Source organism: Stylophora pistillata, chromosome 6 (genome assembly GCF_964205215.1).
Source record: "Stylophora pistillata chromosome 6, jaStyPist1.2, whole genome shotgun sequence".
Lineage (NCBI taxonomy): Eukaryota > Metazoa > Cnidaria > Anthozoa > Scleractinia > Pocilloporidae > Stylophora > Stylophora pistillata.
Genome location: NC_142524.1, coordinates 18500197 through 18512074, shown reverse-complemented (window position 1 = coordinate 18512074; position 11878 = coordinate 18500197). Strand labels below are relative to the sequence as shown.

General features: G+C 38.5%; 2 protein-coding genes across 3 annotated transcripts in view; one reads left to right on the top strand and one right to left on the bottom strand.

Moving 5' to 3' along the window:
• The window catches only part of LOC111341473 (tRNA ligase complex-associated NAD(P)H dehydrogenase PYROXD1), a 6400-nt gene extending 2122 nt beyond the window's left edge, over positions 1-4278 (bottom strand). The window contains exons 1-2 of one of the 2 annotated variants that reach the window (XM_088726034.1): positions 3925-4278; positions 298-502 (exon numbers count right to left, since the gene is read on the bottom strand). In XM_088726034.1, coding sequence (XP_088582160.1) covers positions 298-502; positions 3925-4240 — 521 coding nt within the window. In that variant the 5' untranslated portion in view covers positions 4241-4278. The remainder of the gene's footprint in view (positions 1-297; positions 503-3924) is intronic. The other variant, XM_022948452.2, reaches the window with a different exon arrangement.
• A 39-nt stretch (positions 4279-4317) lies between these two features.
• Positions 4318-7812, top strand: LOC111341470 (uncharacterized). The gene is given in 2 exon segments (XM_022948449.2): positions 4318-6450; positions 6452-7812. Coding segments are annotated over 2 exon segments (2067 nt in total). The 5' UTR covers positions 4318-4443; the 3' UTR covers positions 6512-7812.
• The last annotated feature ends 4066 nt before the right edge of the window (positions 7813-11878 follow it).

The window sequence follows — 11878 nt, the reverse complement described above, 5'->3', positions numbered from 1 at the left end:
GTTACTTAACAGGTTTTACTTGCCAAAATGTGGGTTACAGCAAGAAGTTTGCATGTTGATTCAATATATATCATGACTTCATTTAAGGAGAAACATGTTTGTCTCAAGAAAAATTAAGAGAGTGAAAGGACTGTGGTGAAAATCTACAAATCTGACGACCAGATACTGTCTGACCACCTCAAAAGAGCTCCTCCTTGAAATTTGTTGGGGAGAAATCATTTTGATGAGGGCAAACTTATAGAAGGAAAACAATTTCAAAGAGAAAAGAGTAAACTTGTGATATTCCTACAAACTTACACAAGTTCTAAAGCTATTCCTCCATTTCCAACAATAGCTATTCGACGAGCCTGAGAGAGCTTGCTCTTCAAATGTAGTACACTCTCTGTATCTCTAATGCCAATAACACAAGGATGTCTGGTAATAAGGTTCGGTGTTCCTCCTGTACAGATACACAGCTTCCTGTAGTAATACTTGTTACCAGTCTCTGTTACAATACTGTGCTCTAAAGTTAATAAATACAGTCAGATATAAAAGAAATTTTAACAGCATAGCATTCTTGAGTTCAAAGTAGTAACACTATAATGTAAAATTTTTAGAGATTACCCATGCAAAGTCTGATTTCAATGGGACAAAGATCATGAACCTTTTCTTTTCTGACAACTTCTCTGTCATAGATCCCTAAGTAGGATACAATCTTGTTACTTTCAGGTCATGTTAAGGTGGCTGAAAACAGTTTTTGATACCTGTGTTTCTTTCACCATTTTCTCTAAAACCCTTGATCTCTCGGTTGCCAAAACTGGCAGCAAGCAAGTTAACAACACAAACTTTGTTTTTTAGATAGTTAAGCTGACATATGTCCCATTGTCATGGCGACATTAATAAATATAAACAGGCCTTTAAAATCAGTTTTGTTCATTTGTAGAAAATCTAGTCATCAGTTTTTCTTTATAATTTGCATGCAATGAGGTTGTAACGATACTCACAAGTTAACACCATTTTGCTAACAATTTAACAGAGATCTTTAATTATCCCTTGTTGAAGGTTCACTCGATTATCTAGAGTTTCCTTCATTAAAAATCAACTTTTTTCGATACTCCAGTTATTTATTTCCCAATTGAAAGTATTTTCGTGCCAAACTTCGTGAAATTCTAATCAGTGGTTCTCAAGAAATAGACATATTTCCAAGAAAGCAATTTTCCATTCAATCGCAATTTTTTGACTTGCCTCGCATGCGCTGCATTTCACTGGGTTCTCTCGGTAATGACGAAAAAGCTGAGAATTGCTGGGTTCTTTGCATCATTAACTTTTCTAACGTCTTCGTAATAAAAGATTAAAGCCCTCAATACACTGTGCCAACTATAAAGAAAAATAGGGACTTTAAGCAAACCACCACGGCTACGGCAACGAGAACGTGGAAAAACAATAGATCTAATTGGCAGAACAATAGCCCAGCATGGGGTATGGACAAAACCTGGCCTAGGCCATGGCCTACCCTGTGGCCTACCCTATGGCTTACCCTGTGGCCTACCCTGTGGCCTACCCTGTGGCCTACCCTGTGGCCTACCCTATGGCCTACCCTATGGCCTACCCTATGGCCTACCCTGTGGCCTACCCTATGGCCTACCCTATGGCCTACCCTGTGGCCTACCCTATGGCCTACCCTATGGCCTACCGGTGGTTAGATTTTTAAGAATATAAAAATAAAATCAATAAGAGTTGAACGAATACGCTTGTGTACAATTATCTGTCTTTGAAAAGGGTATACTAAGAGGTCGCTAACACGATTTTCAACATCTGAGGGAACGGAATGCTGCAAATATCACAGCACTCGACCATAATGGCAGGTTAAGGGGGAGGGGAGAGGAGGGGCCAATATTGCGTGATCGCAGAGGATATCCAAAATGGCGGCTTTATGATGCAGGCTGTCAGTTGATAACATATAGTGGAGTGCTGGTGTAAAAATGTAATGAATGGCGTTATATCGGAGAGCATACATATCCAGGTAAGAAAATGCAAACATTACGTGCCAGGCCAATTTTTAAGTGCCCTCAAGTGCTATAGAGTATTGAATTTGCAACAAGCACCCCGGGGCATGAATGAATCGCTGTCGTAACCATTTCGCAAACTTTACTTGGTTTTCCAAATAAAGGGCCAGTTTTGCATTAATTTGAAAGGAGAGCTGATATGAAGATGTTTGCCCAAAAGTTGCATTTAACTGGCTTCTGTTCCTTGATTTCCTTATTCGATCAGAAGGTTAAGAAATTTTCATCGAAATGTGGCCGCCAAAACAGCAGAAGAAAGTCGTTGGTAAGACAGTACTCAGGAAAACGTTGAAAGGTTTCCAGCAATGCTATCCTTTTAAAAATCTGACCACAGGTAGGCCATAGGGTAGGCCACAGGGTAGGCCATGGCCTAGGCCACATTTTGTCCACACCCCCCAGCACGTGCGTTTTAAAACTGTACATTTCTTAGCCGTCCTTTGCAAAACAACAACATGAAATCACCAAAATTTGTGTCGTCTGCGAAGCGAAACCACAGCGGCAAATTATTTTAATTTATATTTGGATTTCAACGCTACTTTTATGTGTAATGTTGAGTTTGAGGTCTGGCGCCCTATGAGACGGTAAAACACATGCAGCCATTTTTGAAATTCTAATGAAAAGTAGAATCTCAGTTTTTAATCGACATCTTCCGTGGCGTTGCTGTCCTGACTGCTTAAAGTCCCTAATAGCACAGATAGTGTGGATACGTGTTGAGTAAATAAAACGACCACTCTATTGAGGGCATGTTTGTTTTTTGCAATTCTTGTGCACGCGGCGAATTGCATCAGCAAAAGCGTACGCAAAAACTGTGTTTGGCCACCATTAAGGTGACTGAACACAGTTTTCACGCGCACTTTTGCTGATGCAATTCAGTGCGCACACAAGGATTGCAAAAAACAAGCATGCCGTCAATAGAGCAGTCATTTTATTTACTCAACTGTATCCGCACTATCTGTGTTATTTTTCTCTGTAGTTGGTACAGTGTATTGAGGGCTTTAATCTTTTATTTAAAAGACATGTTAAAAAAGTTAATGGTGCAAAGAACCCAGTAATTCTCAGCTTTTTCGTCGTTATCAAAAGAACCCAGTTAAATGCAGTGCACGTTTAGTAAGTCAAAAAATAGTGATTGAATGGAAAATTGCTTTCTCAGAAATACACCTATTTCTTGAGAACAACATTAGAATTTCATGAAATTTGGCACGAAAATACTTTAGGAAATAACTGGAATATTGAAAATAACTGATTTTTAACAAAGGAAATTCTAGATAATCGAGGGAACCTCAAGCAGGGATAATTAAAGATCTCTCTGTTAAAATTAATTGTTAGCAAAATGGTGTTAACTTGTATCATTACGAGCTCGTTGCATGCAAATTATAGAGAAAATCTAATGACTAGATTTTCTAGAAATAAACAAACCAATTTTAAAGGCCTATTTATATTTATTTGTGTCGCCATGGCAACGGCACAGACGTCAGCTCAACTATCAAAAAAACAAAGTTTGTGTTTTTAACTTGCTTGCTGCCAGTTTTGGCGACCGAGAAATCAAGAATTTTAAAGAAAATGGTGAAAGAAACACAGGTATCTAAAACTGTGTTCAGCCACCTTAACTAGATGTATTTCCTTCGGGTACAAACTGTTCTATCCTCAATGAAAAGTTTTCATACCAGTGTCACATTAACGTGCAAGTCATAAATTAAGGATTTGATAGAATGCTCGTTTGAGCAAACCACATGTAAACGACCCAAAAACTTGTTCTATTACTTGGTCTTCCTTGAGGTACATGTTGAGGATGTTTAAACTACATGTAGGTGGGACCGAAAGGAATAACTTGAACTTACATTTTACTGTAAGACACGTACGTGTACATATTTTTCTGTTGTACTTTTTAACATTTCTTCATATCGCGACCTTGAATTCGTACCTTGAGGGTGAATACCGACGACAACTGATTGTATCTTTACAACATTAGGACTCTGTTCGAAAAGTGAAGAAGCTGATCTTTCCTCCACATCGAATTCCTCTAGTGTTCTGCCGAACTTCTTCACGTTGCAAGTCGCTTTGACTACATCTGTAGCTGTTACGAGAGCGATTGTTTCTTCTGAGCACAACGATGACAAGTATTCTACACAGGAAACTCCAGAGATTCCTCCTCCAATAACCACAAAGGTAAACTTTCTCCCTGTGGCTGAGGAGGCCATTCATGAACCTACTGCAGAACGTATTGTGGGTATACTCTGGTTGCTGACGAGAAAGCCTGGGCCTGAGTGAACCACAAAAGCTATGCAAAAGAATCATGGGAGTTGATCTGTTCTCGTACAGAAATCATGTAAACACAACTATGGGGCGAATTTGTCCCCTAGAAACCTAGACGAAAGTACATAATTCGTTTTAATTGGTAGGAATGACTTCATTGAAAGGTTTCCTTCCTCCAGCCGGGAGTGCTTTATGGAGAAAGGATCGTGGACGACTAAGGTCTGAAAGCGAAAGTGACTCATCTCCTTCGATTAAACATGTCGTCATTAGGGAAGTTTGGCAAAGAACGCATCCTTCACCACACGCACTTTACAAAATCGATGTGATGACTAAGTCTAATCACTGGTTCGTGTTTCGGAGGTACAGAGAATTTGATGAACTCCACAAAAAACTAGTGAAACTTTACGGCATCCCTAAAGATATGTTACCACCTAAAAAGCTTATTTCAAATATGGCACTGTCAATTATTGAGAAGAGGAAAGCAGCACTAGAACATTACCTGCAACGACTAGTGAACAGCAGTACCTACGTGTCGAGTTCCCCCGAAATTATGGAGTTCCTAGAGGTTCAAAGGCACGATGTCATAGCGGTGACAAATGCCCTAGCAAAGGATTTATCCCGAAGGGGCGAGGAAGTGCTGGCAAAGGGAGAAAGTTTCACTTTGGTACCTACTCAGCTTTACTGTTTAACTCGGCAGCTACAGTTACCAAAACCGACAAGTGCTGCAGATGAGGTAGATTCTGGAGATCTAGGAAATCTTTATGATTTCATCTATCAGCTGAAGTCATTGTGTGTTAGCAGTATTTTGAACAAGGCAACAAGCTCACAAGAGCTTTCTAGTCATTTGGAATTTGACATTTCCTTGTTTAGGTCTCTAAGCAGTCTGACAATTGATGGCTGCCCATTGGCACTCATTAACAATATGTCCAAAGTTCAAGCACAGATTAGAAATGTGACAGCCAGATACTGTTTGACTACCTTAAAAGAGCTCCTTGTCGATTGTGCTGCTGAGAAGCGTCAAGCACCCAAGATGAAGGGTCCTGCAGAGTCATGGAGAAGTGTTACAACAGCAAGGTTGATGCAAAACCGAATAGTTGTTCAACCATGGTGTCAGCTTACAACTCTCACTGTAGCGCAGAACAAATTGGCAGCGTTGGATGCCTCTCTTAAACTTTTGCCTGTATTACAAAATCTAGATGTCAGCCATAATGAATTTATTCATTTGGATCTACAACAGTTATGCTGCCCAAGCCTTGCATATCTGAATGTGTCCCACAACAACATCCACTTCATCACAGGATTACCCAGAGAGCTGTCAAACCTTAAGTCACTTGATATCAGCCACAACAATCTTGAGACAGTCAGTGGATTAGACTGTCTCACTGGACTCATTGAATTGAACCTGAGTCACAATCAAATACATGTTGTGAGAGAAATTTCTAAGTTATGTTTGATTTCCCATCTGAAGTATCTCACAGTTACTGGAAACCCTTTTGCCAGAGTGAAGCCCTACAGGATTGTTGTCCTGTCTTACTTTAAAGGTAAGGAGCTGATTCTCGATAAAAGACCCATCACACAGAAGGAAACTGCAAAACTCAAGTCGTACCCTATCAAGTCACGTGCAAGTAGCAGCCCTGAACATGTCCAGGGAGATAGTAACCTGAACAAAGAGGTGCCTTTTGGGCGATCCCACAGCTTCAATGTGTTTTGCCTTCCTGAAAGTGATGATGATTCTGGTATAGAGGGAGCTCCAAGCCTTAGGAGCAACAGTGTGATTCTTGATCCAGATGAAAGTGAGTTTAAAGACAGAGGCCTTCTTTTTAATTGGGAATACTACAGTGGGGAAGATAGATATCTGAGCAGCAAAATCCAACGGCTGACATGCCAGCCTTCTGAAGCTGAGCAGCTGGAAACAGGTCCTTCTAACCATTGCGATCTTGATGCAAAGGAGATACAAAATTTCAACTGGCATGGCATTGAATTTTTGCAAACTGGTAACGATTCTATCAAACCTGCATCATCTCAGGTATCAGAGGAAACCACAGTAAAAGATGGTATGTCTTTTCCTTCCCAGGATGCTAATCACTCAAATGAGCAATTTGGATACAAAGAGGAACTTTTCCAAAATTCCACAAAAGTTCCTCATGGGAATGACTTTTTGTTTGTCACAGGAGGAGGAAAGTTCACAGACTGAGGGAAGAACTCAACCCTCCTAAGCTAATGTTGATGGTGGAAAGCAACCAGTAAATTTGACTATCTTCCCAAAGCAACAACTCCTTGAAAAGGTGATAGCAACAATGATCAGCTGGAACAAAATATAACCTGTGAAAATGATCAGATGAGTGTCAAATGGATTTCCTAAGTTTTTGGTCTTCCCCTCACTGCTTGGTTCCTTTGTTTGTTGACTTCTCCTTTCAATGCTTCAAAGCATGTACAAAACAGCTAGGTAGGCAAGCTTTTATGCAATGGAACACATGTTCTAAGAAGGTAATAGTTCATTCCTTTAAACTTGCGATGCATACTTAAACTTCAAGTTATTATTCATAAGAATATTAATTTTGATAATGCATATTTCCCATTAAAATATTTAAGACAAAGCTGACATAAAAGCCGGAAACCTCAAAATGAGTCTGAGATGAAGGCTACCCTTGGTATAAATATTAAAATCAAAACTTAATATAATTTATTACAAATTGATAGAAATGTATTATTAACTTAAATATGTATTTAAGTTTTATTTATCAATTTAAGGCCACATACTGATTTGCATTCAGTCTCTAGGGCGGATCCAGGGGTGGTTCGGTTGAACCCCCTAAATTATCCCTCAGAATGCTGGAAATCATGTTTTCAAGGACCTAATTTTCAAAATTTTGAACCCCTCAGAAGGGAACAATTCTCCGAACCCCCCCTTGACTAAATCCTGGATCCACCCCAGAGTCTGTGTTTGTAGTTATTATATTTATATTTTTGGACATTTTGGTGTGTAGTATGGCTGAGTTTTTTAATGAGTTGTGCTGTAGTAACTGACTAAATCTGAACTTTGTTTGTTAGAATATACCACACAGGTGAATAGTTTATTTCACATTTACTGATTGACTTGTTTGGAAGTGAATGGCAACCCAATGAGACGAAACATGCATCAAGAGTTTAGTTTCCAACCATTTTTTGAGAGAAATAAACTAATTTTTTTTTATCTATGTGGTATATATACACCTTTGTATCAATGAAAATGGGAGATATTTACGGAGTCACAAAAGGGCAAGGTTAAAATATCCACCACTTTTAACCACTTTGGTGAGTAATTGTTAAATATTTGTACTCAATTTGCAGATGTTTTGTACTCTACTTGGTGAAGGTGGATAATAAATGTAATTATTGTATGTGATATCCAGAAGGTTAAGCAAAGGTTTTAACTCCTTAAAAGGGGATGCATAGTTAAAATATCATTTTACCTTGAAGTTTTTTTTGTATTTTGTGTATTCATGTGCTTCCTGAAAATAGAACCTACAGAAAGTAACTGTTAGAGTGTGAATGCACAGATGATTACCAGAGCAACTGCTTTTCCATCCATTTTGTTACTTCAGAAGAAACATCCAAAAAGGTGTAGTAGTCGTCTTGAAATGATTTCTGTTTTTTAATAACTTTTGTAATAATCCTAAACAATCAGAGCAAATCTGTCCCCTTATTCACCAGAGTATTTACATTACAACAAATTACAACAATTACTATCAACCAATATGGCATTGAAAAAATTGCACACTTTTTACAGGTAATAGTAAGACCAGGAGCATATAGGACACACAGTGGTTTTGAATTGTCATTTGATAACCTTGATTAAGTAAGAATTGTTTCTCTAGTGCAAAGCAAATACCCTTCTTCCAGTTTATTTTTTGGAGGATAGGGTTGGCAGTACACAGGCTAATCGCAAAGGATACATAAACTGTAAGATTTCCTTTTTTAGACTTGGCCCCAGTGTAATTAGACAGGTTAACTCGTGATATTTTAGGCCTTATGAAAAAAAATAGCTTATGAAAGTGGTAAGAAGAGTGTCCAATAGATTCCCCATTGTTTTAGTCTCCCCCTCACAGCTTGGATCCATTTAATTTCTTGGGTCTCACACTCAATGTTTTAAAACTTGTAAATAACAGCTAGGTAGACAGGCTTGTGCCCTCATCTGTGGGAATTTACCTAGAACCTTGTTTCAATTACCAGCTGCTGGACTCGAGAGAGCAGTGGAAATTAATCTTACCTAGACCCTAGACTGTAGTATGTTCTGTAGTTTATCTGTTACTATTAAATTTGATCACAACAACTATAACCTAGAACCAAGCAGATGCAAGGTTATGCGGCATTGAAAGTATTAAGGATCGTAGAGGTGCCGTAAGTGTTGGTGATACCAGTACCCTGGCATAGTACAAGGTGTTCAGAAAAGAACATTTTTCAGTTTTAAAGCTGAGAGTGGTACGTGCTATAAAATAAAATGATGAATGAATTTGGTCGGGCCTAAGCCCCTACAGATTGTGCTAGTAAAAGTAGCATATTATGCCACTGCGAATTCTTTTTTTTTTTTTCAAAACTATGCGCAAAATTATGCCAACCTCGTTCCTGGGGTCTCTCATCTTCCCCCCCTCCCCCCCCCTGGAGCGAGCGAGGAGAGACCCTGGTTTAGGTGTCTTTCAGATTTTAGGAGACTTCAAATTAGCGGTTTTTTTTGGGGGGGGGGGGAATTTCTCTCCCCTTAGTCCACTGGCGAGCGTAGCAATCAAAACAAACTATGATCAAAACCAAATTACTCTCCTCGCTCGCTCCAGGGGGCGGGGAGATGAGAGACCCTGGGAACGAGGTTGAAATTGTGCTCGATTTGAAAGTTTTGCTGCTTTTACTTAGAATAAGCTTTTCAAAAACGAAACACGAGACAATCCAAATGATGCATTATGTGTTGAGAAAACATGATCATATGTTCTCACCATGGTAGCCTTCTTTCCCCAGAACATATAGACCGAATCATGAATTTTGACTTGAAAATAATCACTCTTGAGACGAAGCAGGTCATGCCTCTGGTTATGTTCTCTTAAAAACTTAAAATGTGCTGGCAGTGCTACTTTTATAAAAAAAAGTGCAAAAATTATGCGGTTCTCAAAAATTACGCCGAAAATTGTAAAGGGGCTAGTCGAGCCTGATGTGAAAATATTTGGTCGCGTGGTCAGTAGGCATGCATCTCATTGCGCTCGATTCTTAGGAACGCAAACCGCACATTTTCCCCTCCGGCCCTCCCACTCAGTCAATGAGTACATTCTTCCTGTTTTCACGCCTTCGCGTAGAGTCCTCATAAAAAATATTTTAAGAGTTTTCAATAAAAGGGCGTGCGGGGACGTGCGGGTCGTGTGATTTAGTGGAACAGAATATTGATATAATCCTTATAAAAGAAACAACATTTTTCAATTTTTAATGGTCGTTGTACAATTTGAATTCTCACTTTAAAAATACGTTGTGGAATTATGAAGTTTACACCATAGAGATTCATAAAATATTTTGATGAAATAATACGGAAGCACCTATGAGCAAGAATAAATTATTGCGCACTGCATCCTTTGTCGCACCGTGATAACATTGGGGATAAATTTGGCGAGTCGACAGTGGTCTCTGTCTGAGAAGTTTGGGAGAGCGGGCAGAAAACCTAAATTTAGTGTTAGATCAGCCTCGTATTTGCGTGATCCCCACCGCACGGCATCTTCTATCCTTGGCTGTGGCGAACTAGAGAAAGGCTTCTAGGTCTGAGGGACTTATCCTAAGACCAATAATTCACTAATAAATGTATTTGACAGCCAGATCAACACATTCATCTAGAGGTGTGCTTTAGGAAGGCCAGTGTCATTTTTATGATATATTTTTTAACTTATTTTTTGCGTCATTACTACTTTTAGCTGTCTTATTTTGTTTCGTTTTTTTCTGGGTTGCTTCATAACAACAGTATTGCTTTCATTGCTTCCGCCGTATTTTTTTGAAAACATCTTACGAATCTGTACTCCTAGGTCACAATCCGCGACATATTTGTGAAATATAAATTGTACAATAATCATTTCCAACTGAAGATAACTACGAGAATGTTGAAATATCTTTTAAAAACATTGATTTTTTAATAAGAATCATTGTTTAACTCCTTATTTTCCGAAGGTTTGTTAATATTGTTATCCTTTCAATTAGAAGAGAAAAAAACTGAGATACAACAGCTAATAGGTAGCAGAACATCATATCATAGATGGGTAAAGAAATGGGGACATAACAGGAATAAAAATACAAGTTAAGGTGAAAATCTCAAGGTGAAGATCTCACTTAAATAACATTTTGTTTCGCCGAGAAAAATAACCTGCAAACATTCATAGATTGTTGAACAGTCTCCAAATTTTGCTCTTGAAGTATACCACTTTCATGAATTTTGGTTCAATTTCTTTCTTGGTTTAAAATTTTTCAAGCTGGTTTGAATTTATCTTCTTTTACCTTGTGCTCACTATCATTATTTGAAACGAAGGAGAGTAGCTATCAAACTAGTTCTTCTCTTCGTTGCAGTACGGTTAAATCATTTTCATGGGCACTGATGATACGTAACAGTTTGAAACAGTTTATCATAGAGCACTTTTCAGTTTTTTTTCTCTTTCAGTTGGCTGTGAGAAAATAAGAACTATCCCAACACTTGTAACAAGCTTAAGACAAAACAGGAAGGTAGGTAAGAGGATCCTAGAAAGAAAATATTTAGTTCTCGAACACAGGACAAAAGCAAACCCGTTCACATCTGTAAGGCTAACCACTGCCATAGAAAACCAGCCAATCACATTGGCTGCAATAAATCATGACACTTCTACAGTTGTCCGCCTGAAACAACCTTGTTCCCAGGGGCCCCTCTGTTGTGCTTCAAGATTGACTGCATCGTGATTTTTCATCTCTAGAGTTTTACACTTATCTCGTCAATGAACTTTACTCTATAGCTCAATACGTGAAATCCATATCATAAGGATAATACCAAAGTTCACTTGAGTGAATTATTTCCGGTTTTATAATTCATCAATGCAGATCGTATTGTTTGTTATTTATTTTCAACTTTTATGATTCAGGCCTCGTTTTTTTTGGCCGACCGTTCTGCATTAGATGTCTTCAAAGTTTTAGACTGACAGGTGACAAAGCTTTCTCATTTAAAAAGAACTGAGCGGAGAATGTTGGGCATGACATATCTTCTCCAAAATTTATGAACTTTGTTGTTGATTGAATTATGCGCGCTTTGTATAGTGATATCGGTGATATTTGACCGTTTGCATCGTATCTTTCGCATCTTTGTGTTAGCATCGTTTAATCTCTAAAGTATCAAGTCCGTTTCGAAAATCCTAGGAGTAGGTTGATCGTGGTGCATGGACTTGTCAAGCGCTGTAACGTTTCTTCGCAGTAGACTTTTCCCAATGAGCACGCGAATTTTTATTTTGAACAAGCGAAAGATCATGTAATTAGGGGCCGTAGAGCAAAAATAATTCTTAATTTTTTAACCGCAGTAATTAATTTTACCATTTCAGAATTGTATATGCTGTAATGCCTTT